Genomic DNA, 24489 nt, shown 5'->3' with positions numbered 1-24489 from the left:
TTTTATTTTATTTATTTGAAAGGCAGGGTCAGAGAGAGGTCTCCCATGTTGGTGCAGGGGCCCAAGCACTTGGGCCATCCTCTGCTGTTTCCCAGGTGTGTTAGCATCTAGCTGGATCAGAAGTGGAGCAGCAAGGACTTGAACCGGTGCTGTAGGTCGGGGCTGTAACCCGCTGTGCCACAGCACTGGTCTCCCTCCCCCCCATATTTTATTATTAAAACAAAAAAGTGTGAGATTGTATGAGACACACAAAATTTCTAATTCTCTTCTCCCCCAGCCCAATCTTCAAAGATGGATGTATCTTTCCAGAAACTACTCTTGTGTATATAAATGCCCATGCATATACATATGTATATATAACTCCATTCTTAAACAGAATTATCTTGAACATATGTATGTCTTCTACACATAGACTTACATTGTTCTTTATATTGGTTGCAAAGCATTCTATTACGTGGCTGTCCATAGTCTACCTAAGCATTGCCCTGTTGGTATACATTTGGTTTGTAGTTTTTTGCTGTTGGTGCTTCAGTGTACATTTTTGTACATGTATCTTTTTTTTAAAAGATCTTATTCATTTTATTTGAGAGGTAGAGTTACAGTGAGAGGGAGAGGGAGAGAGAGAGAGAGAGAGAGAGAGAGAGAGAGAAAGAAAGGTCTTCCTTCCGTTGCTTCACCCCCCAGATGGCCACAATAGCCAGAGCTGTGCCGATCCGAAGCCGGGAGCCAGGTGTTTGTTCCCAGTCTCCCACATGGGTGCAGGGGCCCAAGGACTCGGGCCATCTTCTACTGCTTTCCCAGGCCATAGCAGAGAGCTGGATTGGAAGTGGAGCAGTAGGGACTAGAACCAGGGCCCATATGGGATGCTGGCGCCGCGGGCAGAGGATTAACATACTGCGCTATGGCACCGGCCCCTGTATGTGTGTCTTTTTATACTTGTGGAAATTTATCTTGGGTAAATTTTTAGAAGAGTAGTTACTAAGCCAGAGAAAAGGCCATTTAAATCTTTAATTGCTTTTTAAAGTCTGTTTCTTCACCTTCAGTCTTCTGTTCTGCATGTCATCCTCAAATTATGATATTCCTCAAGATTTTATTCTAGTCCCTCTTCTGTACTTTGTGCTATTACTCAACCATTATGATGATCACCATATTTTTGTGTCTATTCTTAATCTTCTTTCTTGAATTTCACCCATATCCCCAGTTCCTTCCTCCATACCTATTCCTTTACCTGTGCTTCTGTCCCAGCAAAGGGCACCACCACTTACTCAGTACGGAGCCAGGAACCTGAGAATTATGTGACTCTTTCCTCTCTCACACATCCTATTATTTGTTGTATCTCCTGACTGTCCTTTTAATCTGACTGTTCTTCACCCTTCTGTGTCTTGGGTCACTGCACAGCCTCCTAGATGATTTCCAGTCTCTTTTACCTTCCTAAAATGCAAATGTGATTCTATCATTCCTTTGTTTCTAACTCTGTAATATCTTGTACTTTGTTCTGTGTCATAGCTTTAATAACAAGGCTTTAAGCCAGAAATACTTTTTTTGAAGATTTATTTATTTGAAAGAGCTACACAGAGAGAGAAGGAGAGGCAGAGAAAGAGAGGTCTTCCATTCGCTGGTTCACTTCCAATTGGCCACAAAGGCTGGAGCTGTGCCAACCTGAAGCCAGGAGCTTCTTCCGGGTCTCCTGCTTGGGTGCAGAGGTCCAAGCACTTGGGCCATCTTCCACTGCCTTCCCAGGCCATAGCAGAGAGCTGGATTGGAAGTGGAGCAGCTGGGACTCGAACCGGTGCCCGTATGGCACTGCAGGCAGTGGCTTTACCCAGTACACCACAGCGCTGGCCCTGGCCAGAAATAATTGAAATGAGGGCAACACATATATGCCATTTGCTAGACTGGGTTAAGTAAAAGGAAGAAGAACAAATAGTATTGGAAGGGGATATATCAGAATTGAAGTCTAAGTTTCTAATATTATTACTACAATTCTAATAAATCACAGGAGAAAGAAATGAATACCTCTTTCTTCTACAGGCTGGGTATTTGATAGTAGGGCACATTCATGTATAGTGATAGTTTTTAAATGTCCATTACACATCAATAGGTATTAAATGGAGTTCATTCCGGCAGCACAGTGTTTCTGTTTGCTGTGCATCTGTGAACTACATAGCTCCCTGATGGGTCCTGTGAAGAGATCAGTGTATTTTTGCAAAGACATCCCTGCATATCTCAGCATTCTTCCCTCAGTGTAACTGGTAGAGGCGTTTTGTTCTCAGTTCAGCATGAGGTATGTGTGAATCTGACCCAAGTTATTATTTAACTCCCCAATTTCTGTTTCTCTGTTGTATAGTTTGCCCATTGCCTTTGATTTGCTGGTCATGAAACGAAGGTGGAAGAGTTTCTTTCACTGGTCACTGGTGGCCCTTATTCTCTTTCTGGTGAGTCGTTCTGTTCCAAAGTTGTAATAAAAGCAACTTCTAATGTGATAAACGGAACATTAGGAGTTCATTTTATTTTTCCTTCTCAGTCATATTCTGTGAGCATTTTGAGAATGTTTCCAGAGCAAAATTCTACAATCACTGTGTTTTCTTTTTTCAGGTGCCTGTTGTGGTCATTGACAGCTACTATTACGGGAAGTTAGTGATCGCACCACTCAACATTGTTTTGTATAATGTCTTTACTCCTCATGGACCTGATCTTTATGGTAAGGTTGTGAAATGTGGGAAGGAATTAGGAGACAGCTTAGTTTGCCCAAGCTTTTAATTTAATTCACTTGCCTCATTTCATCAAATGTAGCATTTCATTGCTGGTGATCTTCTTTTCCTACTTAAAAATAGAATGACATTTGAATATATAGCACAGTGATGACATGTAGCCACTCAGATATTTCTCCTTGATTAATACGATATTCAAATACTCACTTGCTGTTTGTCCTGTCATTACCAGTTTCAGTTTTTGAGGGCCCTGTTGGGTATACCATGGGTATACTGTGACTTTTTTTTTAAGATTTTATTTATTTATTTGAGAGCTAGAGTTACAATGAGAGGGAGAGAGAGAGAGAAAGGTCTTCCTTCCATTGATTCACTCCCCAAATGACTGCAATGGGCGGAGCTGTGCCGATCCAAAGCCAGGAGCCAGGTGCTTCTTACTCTCCCATGTGTGTTCGGGGGCCTAAGCACTTGTGCTATCTTCTTGTGCTTTCCCAGGCCACAGCAGAGAGCTGGATTGGAAGAGGAGCAGCTGGGACTAGAACCGGTGCCCATATGGGATGCCGGTGCTGCAGGCAGAGGATTAACCTCTAGCACCACAGTGCCGGCCCCTACTGTGGCTTTTGATGATACTTTTTTTTTAATTAAAAGTTACTTTTTTCTCTTATTAGAAGTCAATGCAATTACAAAAAGAAGACAACACAAAATCTCATCATTTCTACATAGCTGTTCTTAACACCTGCTTGTATATTACTCCAGACATTTTTATGTGCACATTCGATGTTACTTTTTGTGTTTTAGATATGCGTTATCAGGCATTAGGGATGGAAGTAGGGTCAATTTGTAGATGAAGTGTAGCAAATGGAGACTTAGCAGCAGGTGGGTACTGTGGCCGGTTTAGGGTTGAGAGGGAAAAGCATGGAATGCCTTTAGTTTGGGGGTGCATTCTGAAATTCACCCCATCTTCACCCCACTCCTGATGCCTTTCACTCAGCTACTTACAGAGCGAGTTGTATTTGGCCCAGAAGGCATTTGAGTTAGTTGTAGATACAAAGACATGAACTAAAGATCTTTCTGATTAGATCAACCAAATTGGTGAGTGTTTTGTGAGGCGGTATTTTCATTAAATTTGATATCATTTCTTCTGCCTTGATCTTTTGAGGGTCTTAGAGTGTTTTATGTGTTTTGAGCTTTTGTTACGAACCAAGTTAATCTTACCTCTCTCTGTACTTATTTTAGTGATAACTATTTCAATCATTTTCCTGTGCTATTCTTCCAATAGAACCAACAATTGAATGAGGAAATTTAAAGTCAGAATATGAATGAGATCTCCTTGAGCCTCTTAGGATTTAGGGAATATTGTCATTTTGGATGGCAAGTAATAGCTTAACATAGGCAGTATTTGATTTGGTGGATTGAATTCACAAACCACATGGCTAGAGAATAATTGCTAAGTGAAAAGAACTTTAAAAGGCTCCTTTATGGCTGCCTCCAAGATCCCATCCCAAAGATGTAAGAAGGCCCCAATTTTAAGCTTTTGCCTCTAGATGTCTCCCTTTAGCCAGGAGAGTTTGCATGTTTTTAATTGCACCTTGTTTCAGTTTACTTGTAAAATTTTATTTGATTCTACAAAACAAGGTTGCACAATAAAAATTGATTTGCATGGAGCCTGTTGGAAGCATATACAGTCTGTATGGTGAATAGGTTAATTTGAGGTAACTTTGAAAAATTGGGTTCTTAATTTTCTTTTTCTTTTTTTTTTTTAAGATTTATTTATTTGAGAGGCCAAGTTACAGACCAAGAGAGGGAGAGAGACAGGTCTTTCATCTGCTGGCCCACTTCCCAAATGGCTACAGTGGCTGGAGCTGGGAAGACCCAAAGCTGGTAGCCTCCTCTGGGTCCCCAACGAGGGTACAGGGGCCCAAGCACTTAGGCCATCCTCTGCTACTTTCCCAGGCCACTAGCAGGGGGGCTGGATCAGAAGTAGAGCAGCCAGGACTTGAACTTTTAAATAAATCTTTTTAAAATAAATCTTTAAAAAATTTTTTTTGCTCTTTGGGAGCCGATGTTGTGGTTGAGCAGTTTAAGCCATCACCTGAAGCACTAGCATCCCATAAGAATGCCTGTTTAAGTCCAAGCTGCTCTATTTCTCATCCAGCTCCCTGCTAATGCACCTGGGAAAGCAGCAGACTATGCTCCAAGTTCTTGGGCCCCTGCATCCATGTGAGAGACCCGGATGAAGCTACTGGCTCCTGGCTTCGTCCTGGCCCAGCCCTAGCTGTTGGATCATTTGGAGAGTGAGCCAGTGTATGGAAGAACTCTGTCTCTCCCTCCCTCTCTGTATTCTGCTTTTCAAATAAATACAGTTTAAAAATTTGGCTATTTTGGAACTACAGGAACTAATCACTTTCCTAGTGGTTGCAAAGCCTTGTTGGGACAGAGGAAGTGTCGAACTAAGCATGAACAGGACTGATTCAGTGCTGTAGTAAGTCAGACTTTAGAGCTGTTCTTTGATAGAATTTTTGGGCTTTTAACTCGTCTTTGAATTTGACAAATGTTTTGGTCTGATTCCTGTTCTTTAAAGAGTGATAACTTCCTTTTTGCTTTAGCAGGCCTGCAGAGTGAATATTTCTTCCATCCTAGGAGTAGAAATTCTTTGTATATTCTAGGTTAGCAATAAAGACTTGTCAAGAATGAATGAATGAATGAATTCTGGTATCCACTAGGTCACGTTAGTGCCTTGATTACTATTGTAGCCTAGAACTATTTTGGTTTTAGATTTGTTGTGTGGTACTGGCTTAATTTTTTTTTTTTTTTTTTTGACAGGCTGAGTGGACAGTGAGAGAGAGAGAGACAGAGAGAAAGGTCTTCCTTTTGCCGTTGGTTCACCTTCCAATGGCTGCCACGGCTGGCGCGCTGCGGCCAGCGCACCGCGCTGATCCAAAGGCAGGAGCCAGGTGCTTCTCCTGGTCTCCCATGGGGTGCAGGGCCCAAGCACTTGGGCCATCCTCCACTGCCTTCCCGGGCCCCAGCAGAGAGCTGGCCTGGAAGAGGGGCAACCGGGACAGAATCCGGCGCCCCGACTGGGACTAGAACCCGGTGTGCCGGCGCCGCTAGGTGGAGGATTAGCCTATTGAGCCACGGCGCCGGCCTTAATATTTTCTTGATACCACATTAGAATAATAGATGTAAAGTACTTTTTAAAGTGATACGTGCTTTCTGATTAAATGCTAATCTTATTATAATTGTTAAATCTGTTCAGTGACTCTTGGAGACCCATCTTGTGCTAGATACTTTAAAGCAGTAAGATTACCTAATAGTGAGATAGCATGTCTTTTTTTAAAATTTATTTATTTATTTCAAAGTCAGAGTTACACTGAGAGAGAAGGAGAGGCAGAGAGAGGTCTTTTATCTGCTGGTTCACTCCCCAAATGCCTGAAACGACCAAAGCCAGGAGCTTCTTCCAGGTTTCCCACATGAGTGCAGGGTCCCAAGGACTTGGGTCATCTTCCACTGCTTTCCCAGGCCACAGCAGAGAGCTGGATCAGAAGTGTAGCAGCTGGAACTCTAACCGGCACCCATATGGGATGCTGGCACTGCAGGCGGCAGCTTTACCCACTGTGCCACAGTGCCGGCCCCAAATAACATGTCTCTTGTCTTGGAAACTCTAGCTCTTTATTTTCATGTTTTGCACAGTTTGGCACTGTTTGGCATGATTTTAGCTATTTTTTTAATGTACTTATTTATTTGAAAGAGTTATGGAGAGGCAGAGGCAGAGAGAGAGGTCTTCCATCCACTGGTTCACTCCCCAAATGACCACAACGGCTGGAGCTGGGCCGATCCAAAGCCAGGTGCTTCTTCCAGGTCTCCCACATGTGTGCAGGAGCCTGAGCACTTAGGCCCTCTTCCACTGCTTTCCTAGGCCATAGCAGAGAGCTGGATTGGAAGTGGAGCAGCCAGGACTCGAACCCACGCCCACGTGGTATGCCGGCACTGCAGGCAGCAGCTTTACTTGCTTTGCCATAGCACTGGCCCCAATTTTGGCTATTTTTAAGACTTTCCCATTCCAAGTACCTCATTAGCTATGGTAAGTACACAGTTTCTTATCTGAAAATAAAAAGGTCAAGTGCTGATGATTTTTGCATAGCTCTGTTAATACTGATTCTCATATGTAAAAACATAATAAGCCTACACATAATTTTTATTTTTATTTATTTAAATTTTTTAATTGACAGGTAGAGTTATAGACAGAGAGAGAGACAGAAAGAGAAAGGTCTTCCTTCTGTTGGTTCACTCCACAAATGGCCACAATGGCTGGCGCTGTGCCGATCTGAAGCCAGGAGCCAGGTGCTTCTTCCTGGTCTCCAGTGGGGGTGCAGGAGCCCAAGCATTTGGGCCATCCTCCACTGCTCTCCTGGGCCACAGCAGAGAGCTGGACTGGAAAAGGAGCAACCGGGACTAAAACCCGGCACCCATTTGGGATGCCGGCACCACAGGCTGAGGATTAACCAAGTGAGCCATGGCGCCGGCCCCTACAAATAATTCTCAATCAGTGGATGAATGGACTTAAGTTAAAGAAACATTGAAAAGCAACTTCTCGTGTGTCCTCATGGAACTTGCTAATAGGCTGCAGATGCATAATAAATAGTAACAGTACAGTGGGAAGATAGGGAATCATTGGAAGAGGGCCCTCTGGTGGTAACAGAAGTGTGGTTCCTGAGCCCAGCCTGGAAGGAAGAATAGGTGTTTGCCTAGTCACAGGGTCAGGGAATGTCTGACCCGTAGGTCCTATAAGGCCCACAGAATCATTTGGTGTGGCCCAGCCAAGGCAACTACAGGCAGGACTTAAAACCTGATAAATCTATAGCAGGCTAATTTTTAAGGTGATAATTTTGTTTGGCACACAAATGACCCTTGACAGAAAAAAAAGTTCACAACTCCTGGCCTAATAGATGCCAGGAGAGTACATTTCAGACATGGGAATTCAAGTGTTGGTACTGTTGGCAAAAATATTGAATATTCAGTTCAGTATTTACAGGTTTGGCTGAGTTTTTGGTAGAAACTAATTAGGCATGAGTAAGGATTTCAAGTTTCCATTGTGATTTTTTAAAACATTGTATTTATTTACATATTCCATTTGCTGGTTCACTTCCCAAATGATCACAACAGCGAGGTCTGGGCCAGGACAAAGCCAGGACCCAGGAACTCTATCTTGGTCTCTCACATGGGTAGCATGGGCCCAAGTAATTGTGCCACCTTCTGTTGTCTTCCCAGGCACATTAGCTAGAACCTGGATTGGAGGCAGAGTAGCTGGAACTCGAACAGTATGGTATGCCTGTGTCACAAATGGTGGCTTAATTACTACAATGCCAGCCCTCATTGTGATTATAGTCATAAATGTGTCCTTTAAAAAAAAAAAAGATTTCTTTATTTGAAAGGCAGAGTTAGAGAAAAGGAGTGACAGAGATCTATCTAATGATTCACTCTCCTAATAGCTGTAAGGGCAGGGCTGGGCCAGGCTGAACCCAGGAGCCTGGAACTCCATCAGGGTCTCTTATGTAGGTGGCAGGGGCCCAAACATTTTGGCTATTTGCTGCTGCTTTCCCAGGCACACTAGCAGGGAGCTGGATGAGAAGTAGAGTTTCTGGGACTTGAACTGATGCTTGTATGGGGTTCTGGTGTTGTAGACAGTGACTTAACCTGCTGTGCCACAATGCTGGCCCCAATATGTGTGCCTTTTTTGCTGTTCCTGATTTTTTTTTAAGATTTTTTAATTTGACAGGCAGAGTTAGACAGAGAGAGAGAGAAAGGTCTTCCTTCTGTTGGTTCACCCCCTAAATGGCCGCTATGGCCGGTGCTGCACCAATCTGAAGCCAGGAGCTAGGTGCTTCCTCCTGGTCTCCCATGTGGGTGCAGGGGCCCAAGGACTTGGGCCATCCTCCACTGCCTTTCCGGGCCACAGCAGAGAGCTGGACTGGAAAAGGAGCAACCAGGACTAGAACCTGGCACCCATATGGGATGCTGGCACCGCAGGCTGAGGATTAACCAAGCAAGACAAGGCGCTGGCCCCAAGATTTATTATTTATTTGAGAGGCAGAGTTACAGACAGAGGGAGAGACAGAAAGGTCTTCCATCTGCTGATTCACTTCCCAAATAGTTGCGATGGCTGGAGCTGGGCCCATCTGAAGCCAGGAGCTTCTGCTGGGTCTCCTTTGTGGGTGCAGGGGCCCAGCACTTGGACCATCTTCTACTGTCTTCCCAGGCCATTAGTAGGGAGCTGCATCAGGAGTGGAGCAGCTGGAACTCGAACCAACGCCCATAAGCAATGCTGGCACCACAGGCAGAAGTTTAACCTACTATACTACAGCACCATCCCCTGTTGTTCCTGATTTTTAAAGAGTCTTTCTATATTTTCTTGGGTAGATAGTTTATATATTTAATTTTTATTAATTGAGAGGCAGATCTCCCATCCACTGGTTTCCTTCCGAAGTGCCTGCAATGGCCAAGGCTGAGCCAGGCCAAAGCTGGGAACTGGGAACTCAGCCCAGGCTTCCCACGTGAATAGCTGGGACTCAACTACGTGAACCATCACCTGCTCCCTCCCAGGATGTGCATTAGCAGGAAACTGGAGTTGGGAGCCAGAGCCAGGACTCAAACCCAGGCTCTCTTGATATGCAATGCAGGTGTCCCCACTGGACGCTTACCTGCTAGGCCAAATACCTACCACATAGCACTGTATTCATGACACATTCTAGACAAGAGCTGGCGTGGGTAAAGGAGTGGATATTAATTGAATGCCTAACACATGCCAGAAATTTGACACTGACCATCTTTTCTTCTTCCCCTTTGCAAGAACCATGTTAGGTAGGTGTTACTTATCCTCATTCACAGGTGAGGAAACTGAGGTTGACGTGATGAGGGATTTGCCACGTAGTTAAATACGTGGAAGAAATTGGATAAATGCCCCAGGTTGTCTGACTCCCAAGATTGTGTTTTTTCTACTGAGAGCAGCCTTGTAAAATCATCGAGTTTTCTGTTGAGACTCTATGGAGAATAAGCTTACAGAAACACAGTTGGGGGCAGTAGAAGATAAGATGATTTGATCTGTAGAGAGGATGAGAAGGTGCACCTTTGAGGGTCTGTGGAGAGATTGGGAAAGTTTAGAGTGATATACACACTGGCAAGCTCTCTCTCACATGGAAGCCTTGCTCTGGACCCCTTGTCGAAGAAAGAGGGAGTGTTTGGATGAGCTAAAGAATACTTGGCATGTAGGAAATTTAGGGTGGTATCAACAGAAATATTGTGAATTCATAAGAAAAACCTCTGTGGGAACGAAGATCAAAAGGTGAATTTAACATTGCAGAAAAGAGAGTGATTGGTCTTGGCACTGATTTTTGCCTCTTGCAGCATTTCAAGTTCTCAGTTATTGATGTCAACAAGAGTTTTTGGTTGGTGAAGAGTGGTGCTCTCTGATGAGGAGTACGTGGGCCAGGGGTAGGTGTGGGTGGGCATTTGTAGGAAACTCCCTCCCCTCAGGAAGAACAGTGGGCCTACTCAGGGTGCCACTTTGCAGTCTAGGACAGGGTCCCATTCGTTCCCTGTTATGTGTTTTCTCCGCCTCTCTCAGACCATGGATGGAAAGTTTTAGAAGGTAGAGGCAAATGCCCTCTGTTAGAAGGCTCATGGCTTTCCTTTCTTGGAGCCACAGAGGGAAAAGCCCCAGTGGAGTCTCCTGGGGTCCTGCTTAGAATTGACTGCCAGCCAGGACTGTTCTCAAGCCTTCACTCTTTGTTAATCATTTCTGTTGAACCTTGGTGGCTTTTCTCTCTTGGTGGTGCAAATTTGATATTTATAAGGATGATTTACTATAATTTAGTTCCTACAGTTCTATAAAATTACAGGCCTGTAAAATAGTTCCTCTTCATTCAATCTATGCAACAATAAACATTATCTTTTATTCTTTAGCTTCTTTCAGATCTCCCTTTAGCTCATTTGAATGAAAGCAATTGAGGCATTTTCCATAAAGGAGGAGGTGGGTGAGTCACTCCCTGCAGAGACCCTGCTGCAAGCTTCCCCTTAAATCTTGCACCCGTTCGATATTTAGCTTGTCATTCTGACAGTGCTTTCTCTGCACAGTTCAGCTCTGATGATTTCTGATCATCAGCATTGAGTCTGTCTCTGGAAAGACAAGTTTATAACCTTTTCTTTCCCAAGGCAGATGTCTTATCAAGTAGGGAAGAACACTAACGGAATTCACTTTTTGTGCCTTTTCGCCCTTGTTTTGAAGACTTGCCACTTGAACTTTCTTCGCTCTTGGCCTGCCCCCAGTTTTTGCCCCATGCTTCAGGGAAATAGCAGTGTGTGATGAAATGTTCACTGCCTGAGAGCTTGATTTATGAGTGCTCAACACTTAAAAAGAATTGAGTTTGCCAACTTAGTACTTTTGGTTCCCAAGCTCAGAATACAGAATATGAATAGGCAGGTAGAAAGGCAGCTCTAACCAGAGGATATAGTAAGTTTTGATAAATATTTATGGGAACCTAAAGAGCATCCCCTGGGGGTGGGGGAAACCCGGTCTATAATAGCAGCTGTCAGAGAGGCAGCAGACTATCTCGATGGAAGCTGAGCTGTCTGTGAGAGGTGATGTGAGGACTGACCCCTTTCCCTTGGTCACGCTGTGGTTTTTCTTCACAAGCTCAGATTTTCAGAATTCTGTCAAGGAATGAAGCAGGTAGAGAGAACATTACTCCCAAACTGCTGGTCGGGAGAGGATTACACAAACGCTTACCTCTGGAAACTGGATCTTTAAAGGACTCCGTTTAGGAGATATGGTAAATAGTAATTAGAATTCAGAGAGGAGACTTATTTCTGTTTTGAGAATAAAACCATCCATTAGTTTTCTACAACCCAAACCCTTATTTGTAAAGAATACAAGATTAAAATTTCCCTGATGGACTTGGCCTGGGACAGGACCTCTGTTCCTGAACAATCCTCATCATTGTATTTAGACAGGAAAGAGGGAGCTTTCCCCAGGGGTGACGCACAATTGAACTTGAGCCCTTCCTTAGTGTAGCCCCTTTCCTCCTTACTCCTCCCCTAGATGTTTCTAGCATTGTGGGTTTGGTTTCTAATCTTACTTTGCTGCGCAAGCTGCAAAAATGTCAGGTTTTTCTGACTATTCCTCTGCCTCCTGATTACCCTTTTAAGCAATGCTGATTGCAGGAAATTGCTATGGTGCAAGGCGGGTGTCACAACACACAGTGATTAAAACCCGCATGTGTCATTCAGTGCCTGATTGAAGTAATCATACCCAGGGGAAAAGCAGATGAGGCGTCTGCTAAATATGCAGGGGGGAGGAGGGGCTGCTTCTCATCATCAGGCTTTAAGGATTTCAAGTTAAAGAATCAAAGCTGGTGTGAGTGGGGCGGGGTTTTCAGTCATTTCGCTTCATTCTGAATCCTTAGAGCTTCTGAGCGGGGCCTGAGTCTCTGACCATGATTCTAAGAAAAACAAGTTGCTTTTCCCCGAATGCTTGGTACCCTGTGTACGTGACTATAAAGCAGCAGTTGAGCATATCACGGGGAAAGGTGATGGAATGTAAACAGCACTGACAGGTGAGAACAAATGGGAGAGGCCCGCATAGCACAGACCACCTTTCTTCGATCACTTTTTCCCAAGTGACCAAATTCAAATGACATTTTTATTATTTTAGCTCTGTGTGGCTGTGTGTTCCTAAGCTACTTCAGTTGGTTGTTTTTGAGAAAGTATTAGTCCATTTAAATATGACGGTTTGGGCTAGATAACCTCAAGTTTCTGTCTTATTGTATTTGTGCTACTGTGACGGAATACCTGTGCCTGGATAATTTATAAATAACAGAAATTTCTCATAGTTTTGGGAGCTAGGACTTCAGGGTCAAGGTGCTGGCAGATTTGGCGTCTGATCAGGGCTAGGTCTCTGCTCCAAGATGGCACCTTGTGGTTGCTTTGTTGGGAGGGGGAAACACCTTGTCTTCATGTGGTAGAAGAGAAAAAGATATAGTAAATTTTCTGTAGATATGGAAAATACAGCTAAAATTAAAAAAAGTTTATTTGATTGAAAGGCAGAATGAGAAAGAGACAAAGAGAGAAATCTTCCACTGCTGGTTTAATCTCCAAATCTCCAAATGCCCATAACAGCTAGGCTTAGGCCAGGGGTAGGCCAGGTTGAAACCAGGATCCAGGAACTCCATCTGGGTCTCCCACGTGGGTAGCAGGAACCCAAGCACTTGGACCATCTGCTGCCACCCAGGCACATTAGCAGGAAGTGGGAGGCAGGACTTGATTCCAGGCATCCCAGTATGGGATGTGGGCATCCCAAGCAGCCGCTTAGCCTGCTGTGCCACAATGCCTGCCCCACAAAATATCTGAAGCTTGGTTTCTAAGGGAATCACTGTGAGCAGTCCCCATTCTCTTCCCATCTTCTGCTCTTGTGCTCCCCAAGTGTGGCTAAACATGGAAAGAGAGTGGGCTTGTGGACTGTTACTCCCTGGAAGCTTTGGATCATCAATGTTACATGAACAAAGAACATGAGTCAAATACTGCAATAGGTGTTGAAGGCGTCCACTCAGGAATTCTTCTCTCTGTCTCCCTCAGGTACAGAGCCCTGGTATTTCTATTTAATTAATGGATTTCTGAATTTCAACATAGCCTTTGCTTTGGCGCTCCTGGTTTTGCCACTGACTTCGCTTATGGAATATCTGCTGCAGAGATTTCATGGTGAGTGGCATGAGATGGTAGGATTTTTTGGAGGGAGGAAAAAGTAGCAATGTATACCAAGATGACAAAACGGATTCTGCTTATTTTATTCTCCATTTTCTTCCTATAGAAATGGTGGCTTGTTGAATTTTAAGTCTGTGTTTGTAACTTACTTGAACTATTGGGATGCTTCAGCGGGTTTATGGAATGAACTTAAAAGATTTATTTTTGTGCAGAAAGTTTTGAAATCCATGCATAATTTTAATGCCATATGTATCAAGTGCATAATGCATTTCCATGAGCTTGTTACAAATTAAACTGACAGAGGTAGCTTCCTATCTCTTCAAGTGAGGAAGTCAGTATGTACATAATCGTGCCAGAAAAAGCCATGTATTCCAGGCTGAGAAGACAGCAAGCCCGTTTGAACCCTGTGCTTGTACAGAAGTGTGTGTTAACCTGGTAGACTGCTGAGGACAACTCGTGCTGAAGGCAGACATTCTTCCAGGAATTGCTAAAACCCAAAATGGGAAAACTGAACCCTACAAGGGTTCTCCACAAATTTAGTGCTGAAGTAAGAGAAGCTTTGAACTTCTTAAGAAGCAAGGTTCTTCTGTGTTTACTGCCTGTAGAAGGTTTGGAGTGTCATTGATTCTTCATGTTCTGTGTACTGCACTGCCTGTGCTTTCTCAAGTTATAGATACACAGTGCCTACAGCTTCTTTTATAGAAAACACATTTGAGCAGAAGTTCACGTGCACTTTGGAAAGATATTTAATTTCCGATTTTTCTGTCTGATTTGGAGGCCATATAATTAATTTCCCCTAGCCCACAATTCTGCTTTTCTGCTATTAATGGTTTATAAAACCTTAGCTGTATTATTAGAATATGAGAACTGTTTTCAACATCATTTTTGTTTTGTTTTAGAACTTTTCTCGGACCATAACTAGAATATCATTATCCTAACAAAATTAACATCATTCCTTAATATCATCTGATATCCATTTGATACTCACATTTCCTAGTTTTTCTGAAAATAGCTTTATATGTTTAGTTTGTTTAAAGCAGGATCTAAACAAGGGTCACACACTGAATTTGCAGATAGGCTTCTTACACTTTTTAGGCAGTCTTCCATCTCACTTCTTTTTTTTTTTTTTTTTTTTTCTCCAAGAAACCAGCTCATTCATCTTGTATGTATAGTATTCACATTTTTAATTCAGTTGTTCCATGGAGGTGTAACTTTATTATTCCTCCAATCCTTGTATTTCTCAAGGATTACTTTTCCCTTTTTTTGAAAAGCAACCTACTTTCTGACAATAAAAATACCTCATGCTTATGGGAAATTTACAAATAGGAATTTAAGTTAAACAAATATTAAGATGCTGTTTACTGTATGAGTCTAACTTTGGCTTAGCAATGTGTATAATGTACACACATATCCACCTAGTAAGAAAATAAGTGGTGTTGATCTTTCTTTATACTTTCATGTATATTTTATAATAGAAACAATACTTTCTAAAAGAAAAAAAAGTCAAAAATTTAAAGATCTTATGGAGTACAGTGATTTTATACTTTTTTTGGAGGACATTTCAATAATTTTGGTTATATTTTAAAAATTGTTAGGCTTCATAGAATAGAAAGAGGCTTTATAGAAAAAATTTTAAAATATTTATCACACTGGCTCTGTGGCATAGAAGGCTAAGCCTCTGCCTGCAGTGCTGGCTTCCCATATGGGCGGTGGTTGGAGTCCTGGCTGCTCCACTTCTGATCCAGTTCCCTTCTAATGCACCTGGGAAAGCTGCAGAAGATGACCCAAGTACTTGGGCTCCTGCACCCTTGTGGAAGACCCGGAAGAAGCTCCTGGCCCAGCCCCAGCCATTGCAGCCGTTTGGGGAGTAAACCAGTAAATGGAAGACCTGTCTTTCTCCTCTCTTTGTATCTCTGCCTTTCAGAGATACAGAGAGACACACACACAGAGGTATTCATTTTGCTAGTTCACTCTCCAAATGGCTGTGATGGTCCAGTCTGGGCAAGGCCAAAGTCAGGACACAGGAGCTTCATCCAGGTCTCTCACATGGGTGCAGGAGCCCAAGCACTTGAGCCATCTTACGCTGCTTTCCCAGGGGCATTAGCATGGAGCTGGATCAGAAGTGGAGCAACTGGGGCTCGAATTGGTGCTCATATGGGATCCTGGCATTGCAGATGGTGGCCAACCCACTGTATCACAGTGCTGGTCACTGACTTGTTTTATTTTAGTTAAGAAAATTCCAATTTAAATGTACTACCTGGAAAGGCACAACTCCTAAATTACTAAGTAAAGTCTCAGGATAAAATGTTAGAGTAAAAAGTTTAAGAAATAAACTTGTTATTGAAGTTGAAGAATTTTTATCCCTAAGGAATTTCTGCAGAGATACAGATAAGCTAGGAATGCTAATGTGATAGTCCTGATCTGGTCTCAGTTGGCTCACTGTAGACATAGAGGACACCAGGGGGCGCTGTCTGCCCACCTTTTGCCAGCATTTAGTATTCTACTCATTGTCACTAATAAAAACACAGTAGGAGATGCCGATGCCTTCGCTGTGGGTTGCAGGCTTATCACTCAGAGCTCATGTACCTAACCACAGGAACCTTCCAGCAGGTGCTTGGATCTAGTGCTTGTAACATTCCTCTCATTTTTTCACATGCTTTAAGGACATTTTGGCTCTAATTTTGGGATTCAGTGTGAATGGGTATCTAAGAAGAGGAGAGAAAACCTAATTGATAAACTTCTTTAAGACTATTTTTATGTTACCCTTGAAATGGTCATTTGTGGCTCAGTGAAAACCAATAATGATTTTGAGAACCCAGCTATTTTTTCTTTCCTTTGATCTATGACTATTTGTGTTAAACAGAACGTAAGAATTAAGACCCGAGAATTGGGTTTGTGTTATGTCTTTGGTTAATTTAAGAAATTTTAATGGCATTATTCATTGGGAGGGGGAAGGCTTTCTGGTTTTTTAAACCCATTGTAGAATTTTTAAGTTGTGTTACCCAGTAACCTTTCACTTAGGTTCTGGCTAAATCCAGTGTTGTGCCTCTCTTTAGATTTTGGATCTCTTGGAAGAGCTAGGGAGTATATTCCTTTTTCTACTTGACACTGTTATCCTCTTGGAGAAATTGTGAATTCATGAATTGAAATATTCTAGGTGCCCTAGTGCCTACTCCCAAATTTCAGATCAAGAGAACTTTGAAACTAAAGATGTTGTTTTGTTCTACTATGGTGACAGGTGGATATTTTTCTGTGTCTTGCAGTTCAGAATTTAGGCCACCCATACTGGCTTACCTTGGCTCCAATGTATATTTGGTTTGCAATTTTCTTCATCCAGCCTCACAAAGAGGAGAGGTTTCTTTTCCCCGTTTACCCACTCATTTGTCTCTGTGGCGCTGTGGCTCTTTCTGCACTTCAGGTGAGTTTTAGGGGAAAAGATGTGTGCCTCACTTGTTTCTCTGATTAGATAATTGCTCACAAAACTTAAGGGAAAATTACAGAATGCTTCCACCTGAGATATTTCTGCTATAACATTCAAACTGCTAGGGATCAAGATTATTAAGACTTTTTGTGCTGATTGCCTAGCTGGTTGTCATCTTATTTACTGATTACGTGTTTGCAGTGCTAGTCTTTGTTGGCAGAATCCAGTTGCTACTAATGATATATATATATTTAATTAATTAATTTGGATGAAAGAGTGAGAGAAGGAGAGACAGAGTGAGATCTTCCATCTGCTGGGTCACTCTCCAGATGGCTGCAATGGCCAGAACTGGGCCAGGCTGAAGCCAAGGGCCGGAAGCTCTTCGGGGTCTCCCACATAGGTAGCAGGGGCCAACGTACTTGAGCCATCTTCCACTGGTTTTCCCAGGCTATTATCAGGGAGCTGGTTTGGCAGGGGAGTAGCTGGGACATGAATGGGCACCCACAGGGGATGCTGGCATCACAGGCAGTGGCTCTACCTGCCGCGCCACACTGCCAGCCACAGTGCTGCAGTTTTAAGTCATTGTATGGTCCACTTTGGCAGAAGTAATGGAATATGTGCTCTTCAGTTACTAAATCGGAATAAAACTTGCTCAACAGTTTGGTATTACATCAGGCAGCTAGTCACATGGGATACTTCGTAATCCTGGTTTAAAACCTGTCCAGGTCAATTCCTGGCAGAGCTGACCTTACTCTCTATTTGTGGCCTCAGCCACCTTAGGACTCTTTCTTGCCCTCTGCTACTATTTGCAATTGTTGGGAAAAAAAAATAGGGTGGTAATTTTTTTCACTCTTGGTAGATTTATTGAACTGTGATTCACAAATCATGCAGTTCACTTACCTAAAGTGTATAGTTCAGTGGATTGTAGTACATTCACAGCCATCACCACAATTTTAGAACATTCTCATCACTCGGAAGCCCCATATCTTTAACTTTTGTTCCCCCATCCTCTTTCCCATATCGCCCCAGCTCCAGTCACTACCAGTTTACTTTCTTTTTCTGTAGGTGTTCCTGTTCTGGCCATTTTTTATAAATGTATTAATAAAATATGTGATCTTTTGTAACTGGTTTCTTTCACTTAGTGTGATGTTTTCAAGGTTTATCCATGTTAGAGTGATAGTTTTAAAAAGTAATTTTAATTATGAAAGTATGGGGCCTGGTGTCCTGGCATATTGGGTAAAGCCGCCGCCTGCGGCACCGGCATCCCATATGGGCGCTGGTTCTAGTCCCAGTTGCTCCACTTCCAATCCAGCTCTCTTCTATGGCCTGGGAAAGCAGTAGAAGATGGCCCAAGTCCTTGGGCCCCTGCACCCACATGGGAGACCCAGAGGAAGCTCCTGGCTCCTGGCTTTGGATTGGTGCAGCTCTGGCTATTTTGGCCAATTGGGGAATGAACCAGTGGATGGTGGACCTCTCTTTATCTCTCTGTCTCTTATTCTCTCTCTGTGTAACTCTGCCTTTCAAATAAATAAATCTTTTAGAAAGATTATAAAAGTAATTGAACTTCCTGCAGATAATTTAGAAGATGATTTAAAAAATGAGCCCAACTCACTCTGGCCTCAGAATTAGCCCTTAAGGCATTCAGATCTGGCTGAAGAGCCCATGAGAGTATTTTAGGCATGGAAAGCCAAAACGTTGGCAAAAAGCAACAAAAACAAAAACAAAAAAAACCTAAATGAAAGATCTCTGTGAGATCCCAGCGGAAAGAACAGGTCTTCAAAGAAGGAGGTACCTTTCTCTGAAGGGAGGAGAGAACTTCCACTTTGACCATGGCCTTGTCTAAATATCATCAGAGTCAGAGAACTCAAAAGGCTTCCATGGCTTTGGCAACTCATGACAAGAGCCTAGGGTGATTACTGACGCCATAAACAAGAGTGTCAATTTGTTAAGTCAACAACAGGAGTCACTGTGCACTTACTCCTCATGTAGGATCTCTGTCCTTAATGTGTTGTACAATGTGAATTAATGCTATAACTAGTACTCAAACAGTATTTTACACTTTGTGTTTCTGTGTGGGTGCAAACTGTTGAAATCTTTACTTAATATATACTAAATTGATCCTCTGTATATAAAGAGAATTGAAAATGAATCTTGATGTGAATGGAATGGGAGAGGGAGCGGGAGATGGGATGGTTGCGGGTGGGAGGGAAGTTATGGGGGGGGGAAGCCATTGTAATCCATAAACTGTACTTTGTAAATTTATATTTACTAAATAAAAGTTAAAAAAAATGAGCCCAACTACCCTAACAAAAATACCTTCTGACATTTTTGCATGTACCATGCATCAAGGTTTTTTATGGTTATACCAAGTGTGCATATAACTTTTATTGCTTTTAATTTACTGCTGTATGATGATACTCTCCATGTTGCCATATTCATGACCATCATCTTAATAGCATTGTAATGCTCTACTGAATTGGATGTAATATATAATATATTAAGTTGGTTATATGTAATGATTAGATATAATTCATGTTAGAATTTAGGTTGCCTATTTACTCATTATAAATATTATTAGGATAGATATTTTCATGTAGATATTTGGATTATTTCCTGAGGACAGATTCAAAATAGGAAAAAGGCCCCAACATATTTATCACATATTCCAAAATTGGTTTCCAAAAGTAGTTCCTATCTAGGAGGGAAGGAAAGAAATCTGAGAGGATACTTGAAGGCAGCAGGATTCCTGCCTGTGTGCATACATTGTAACAGTCATCTGCTCTGAGAAGTTGTTTAGCAGAAAATCGGCAGCATGTTCTTGATGTTGGATGAGAAGAATTCTTGTTTCTTTGGTCAAGAGACATGTTATTGATACTGCACACTTCAGTGAAAACTCGGTGAGGATTACTGTTCATATCAAAACAAATCAAATTCTTCATACATCAAAGAAAACTACCAAAAAGCATTTTTGTTTAAATATTATAAAAACGTTAATAGGACTTCAAGCCCTAGCAAAATATCCAGATAGTTTTCCTGTGAAGCTAGTGAGATTTCACTCTTGGCAAGCCCTCTGGCTGGGCCCACCCACAGAGAGTGTTAAGGGAGCTGGCTTTGATCTTAGAGTTTGGAGTGTTTGCAAATGCCCAGACCCTTCATAAAACCTCTTTTTCTGCTTCCTCTGCTCTTGGTGTTTCTGTGATGTCTTGTGATTATGTATATTGTGCAAGGTATATCTTCATGTATCAACACAGTTTTCTTTCCTTCTAGAAATGTTACCACTTTGTTTTTCAACGATACCGCCTAGAGCATTACACTGTGACATCCAATTGGCTGGCGTTGGGAACAGTTTTCCTGTTTGGGCTCTTGTCTTTTTCTCGTTCTGTGGCACTGTTCAGAGGTAGATGTGCACTTCACTTAGTTTTACTTGAGGCATGATTGTTCAGTATATACGTGACTTATAAAGAGATTTTTCCTAAAAGGAGAATATATAGATTGACCATTATAGTGGGATGTGACTTCTGTGCCTTGGGATTGAAGAGAAAATTAAGAATTACTTTTCGTTTGAATAATTATACATTGTTTTCTCTGTTCTTGGGATTGTCTTTTTCCTGTTAATGATTTCTGATGAATTAAAGAAGCCTTAAACTTAAGTTACAAATATGGAGCTAAAGTCTCAATGATTCTATTCTTATAATCATTGTTGGGACCCAGAATATTCAAACATGCTTAAAGAACATGACATTAAAAAGGTGAAAGAATGTAGAGAAGGGCAAGAAAGTCAATTATTTTTGGCACAATTCGGTCTCTGTTGCAGCTGCACTAGAGAGCCGGCTTCCTGCGAGTGTTGCCATCTCTCTCCCCACTCTTTAAATTTCACGTGGAGTAGAGTGGAATATTTGCAAGCATTGTGGTTAAATGTCAGGATCACGTTACTCATTTGCTGTCATTGGCTTCTCCTTTCCAGGCTATCATGGACCCCTTGATTTGTATCCAGAATTTTACCGAATTGCTACCGACCCAGCCATCCACACCGTCCCGGAGGGCAGACCCGTGAATGTCTGTGTGGGGAAAGAGTGGCATCGGTTTCCTAGCAGCTTCCTGCTGCCTGATAAGTAAGATGTTCCATAATTTCCATAGTTTTACATCAAGGAGTGAAATTTGTAATTTCATGGGTGTCTTTTCCACTTTTGTCTCATTTTAGAATTTTTCATGGAAAGTTATTGAATTACGCACCATTTCAGGGAGGAGGAAGATCTGTGTGCGCCTGTGCCCTGTGGTGGTTAGACAGTATGCCATGTCTGAGAAGGCTTTGGGTTTTAGGCTTCTGCTCGTGGCTCTTCCTGAGGATATATATTTATAATTCTGTAATTATTTGATATTAATCACCTTCTAAAGTGACCTGGAAATTGTGGCTAGAAGATTATTTTTTTTTGGACAGGCAGAGTTAGTGAGAGAGAGAGAGAGAGAAAGGTCTTCCTTCCGTTGGTTCACCCCCTAAATGGTTGCTACGGCTGGCGTGCTGCGCCGATCCGAAGCCAGGAGCCAGGTGCTTCTCCTGGTCTCCCATGCGGGTGCAGGGCCCAAGCACTTGGACCATCCTCTACTGCCCTCCTGGGCCACAGCAGAGAGCTGGCCTGGAAGAGGGGCAACCGGGACAGAATCCGGCGCCCCGACCAGGACTAGAACCCGGGGTGCTGGCACCGCAGGCGGAGGATTAGCCTAGTGAGCTGCGGCACCAGCTGGAAGATTGTTTTTAGAGAAGTATTTTTTCTCATCTGCCAGTGGTGAAATTTCTCCGGTGTAGTGATGCTGGGGAAAGCTATGGGTAAGATCTGTGTACCAGTTTTCTTAATGTTGTCTGTTAGTTGTGATAGCATATGCCCTAGACTTCCTTTTGTGTGTGTGTGTGTGTGTGTGTTTTGCCAAATTTAGCCACTGAAGGGTCCTAATTAGGTAAAAGGGAAATTTGGTTAAGATGAATCAGATGCTGCATTTCAGAACTGGCTTCGGTGGCCTACCTCTACTTGGTGGTAATTTCTTGTGCTTAATAAAGCCCTATATCAGGGCTGGCCCTGTGGTGTAGTAGGTTAAGCTGCCGTCTACAGCACTGACATCCTACATGGCCACTGGTTCAAATCCCGGCTGCTCCACTTCCAATCTAGCTCCCTGCTAATGGCCTGGGAAAACAGCAGAAAGTTGTCCAAGGGCCTGGGCCCCTGCACCCATGTGGGAGACCCAGAAGAAACTCCTGACTTTGGCCTGGCCAAGCCCCAGCTGTTGTGGCCATTTCGGGAGTGAACCAGAGGATGGAAGATCAATCTTCCTCTCTCTCCCTGTAACTCCGCCTTTCAAATAAATAAATAATCTTAAAAAAAAAAAAAAGCCCTGTCTCATTAATGATCACTTTTTTTAAGATTTATTTTTATTTGAAAGGCGGAGCAGCAGATGGAGAGGGAGACACACACACACACACACATCTTCCATCTGCTGGTTCACTCCCCAAATGACCCAGCTCCCACTGAGTCAGGCCAAAGCCAGCCTCCAGGAACTCTATCTTGGTCTCCCACATGGGTGGCAGGGGCCCAAGTACTGTCTCCATCTATTGTCATCTCCTGTCTTCTTGGGTACATTAGCAGGTAGCTGGATTGGAAGCAGAGCAGCCAGGACTCGAATTGACATTCTGATATGGGATGCTGGCATCCCAAGTGGCAGCTTCACCTGCTGCACCACCATGCCTTCCCCATTAATGATTAAACTGAAGCTTGTTTTTAATGTTGACTTTGGCCTTTGATTTTTACATTTGAAATAGTTTCCTAGGTTAAGAATTACTCAGGAATAAACTACTTCTCCCATAGGGTGTTTTTAGGGCCACATGTTAACATTTTACTCCTTTTCTGAATACCTGATGAGTTTTCTTTAATTTTTCACAACTCCTTTTTATCTCCTGATAGTTGGTCATAAACTTTGAGGTTTCTCTGGTGGTTTGATGACATGAAACCGTTTGGTTGCAAGCTTCCCTGCCAAGAATTGGTAAAATGGGTTGAGAAACCTCTAGTTGTAAATTTCTCAATGATTTTGGACTGAATTATGAACTCTGCCTCCGTGCTCCCTGGTTAAGGTTTTTGCAGAAATATTTTTCTTCCAGTGAAATGTTTTTCACATGATATGTGGTTTGTTTGTCTCAAGTCCATTTAGCAATAAGATCCCCTTGTGTTTTTCTTACGCTCCTCATTTGTGTTTCTGACAGTTGGCAGCTTCAGTTCATTCCATCGGAGTTCAGAGGCCAGCTACCGAAACCTTTTGTAGAGGGACCATTGGCCACCCGGCTTGTTCCTACTGACATGAATGACCAAAACCTTGAAGAGCCATCCAGATATGTAAGGGTTACATTCTCTTCTTGGTTCTTTGAACAGAATTCTACCCCTGAAATATATGGGCATGTGTGTATGTGTGTATGTGTAAAATAACAGAGCACTGACAAAATGAGAATTGCTTAGAAGGTGATTTCTTAAGGGGGCAAGATAGAACAACTTTTGTTGAGAAATAGTGAACAGTGCTTCTATTATTCTCAAGTGACCTCTATCCTTATTTTTTATGCGAAATACATAATTCAATATCACTTCCAAGCTCTATTTTTAAGAAATTTTTGGTGCCCAAATAAACTTTTTTAATTTCATTTTCCGTGTACTTTTTAAATAATTTATTTTATTTGAGAGGCAGAGTTACAGAGAGAGAGAGAGAGAGAGAGATAGGAAGGAAGAGACAGAGAAGTCTTTCATTTGCTGGTTCACTCCCCAAATGGCCACAATGTCCAGGGCTGGGCCAGGCCAAAGTCAAGAGCTTCTTCCAGGTCTCCCACATGGGTGCAGGGTCCAAGAACTTGGGCCATCCTCCACTGCTTTCCTAGGCAGGGAACTGGATTGGAAATGGTGTAGCCATTGCCCATATGGGATGCCAGTGTGGCAGGCAGCAGCCTTACCTACTGTGCCACAACACCTGGCCCTGTATTTCCAAGCTGTTGGTAGGCTAGAAACTCTCTCTTTTTTTTTTTTTTTGACAGGCAGAGTGTACAGTGAGAGAGAGAGACAGAGAAAGGTCTTCCTTTGCCATTGGTTCACCCTCCAGTGGCCGCCGCCGCCAGTGTGCTATGGCCGGCGCACCGTGCTGATCTGAAGCCAGGAGCCAGGTGCTTCTCCTGGTCTCCCATACAGGTGCAGGGCCCAAGGACTTGGGCCATCCTCCACTGCACTCCCGGGCCACAGCAGAGAGCTGGCCTGGAAGAGGGGCAACCGGGACAGAATCCAGTGCCCCGACCGGGACTAGAACCTGGTGTGCCGGCGCCGCAAGGCGGAGGATTAGCCTAATGAGCCGTGGCGCTGGCCTAGAAACTTTATTCTGATAGAACTTGAACCATCATTCTGAAACTGTTAATGTTCCTTGGCCCATTAAAATAGTTGATGGGGAAATAACTTTTTTTAAATCTTTATTTATTTATTTTTTTGAAAGGCAGAGTTACAGAGAAGCAGAAGCAGAGAGAGAGAGAGAGGTCTTCCATCCGATGGTTCACTCCCCAGATGGCCACAATGGCCTGAGTTGTGCCGATCC

The 24489-nt window shown here is 42.9% G+C and overlaps 1 protein-coding gene across 10 annotated transcripts in view; it reads left to right on the top strand.

Moving 5' to 3' along the window:
• ALG9 (ALG9 alpha-1,2-mannosyltransferase) overlaps nt 1–24489 on the top strand; it is a 105129-nt gene that overhangs the window by 13169 nt on the left and 67471 nt on the right. For 9 of the 10 annotated variants that reach the window (XM_008261528.5, XM_089333869.1, XM_089333879.1 and 6 more), the window contains 7 exons: nt 2348–2435; nt 2596–2701; nt 13338–13460; nt 16727–16881; nt 20152–20281; nt 20849–20996; nt 23132–23261. In XM_008261528.5, the coding sequence (XP_008259750.4) occupies nt 2348–2435; nt 2596–2701; nt 13338–13460; nt 16727–16881; nt 20152–20281; nt 20849–20996; nt 23132–23261 (880 nt within the window). The remainder of the gene's footprint in view (nt 1–2347; nt 2436–2595; nt 2702–13337; nt 13461–16726; nt 16882–20151; nt 20282–20848; nt 20997–23131; nt 23262–24489) is intronic. The other variant, XR_016234575.1, reaches the window with a different exon arrangement.

This window comes from Oryctolagus cuniculus, chromosome 1 (genome assembly GCF_051225735.1).
Source record: "Oryctolagus cuniculus isolate XC-2025 breed Fujian yellow rabbit chromosome 1, ASM5122573v1, whole genome shotgun sequence".
NCBI classification, from domain to species: Eukaryota; Metazoa; Chordata; class Mammalia; order Lagomorpha; family Leporidae; genus Oryctolagus; species Oryctolagus cuniculus.
This window is presented reverse-complemented; position numbering and strand designations above follow the sequence as displayed.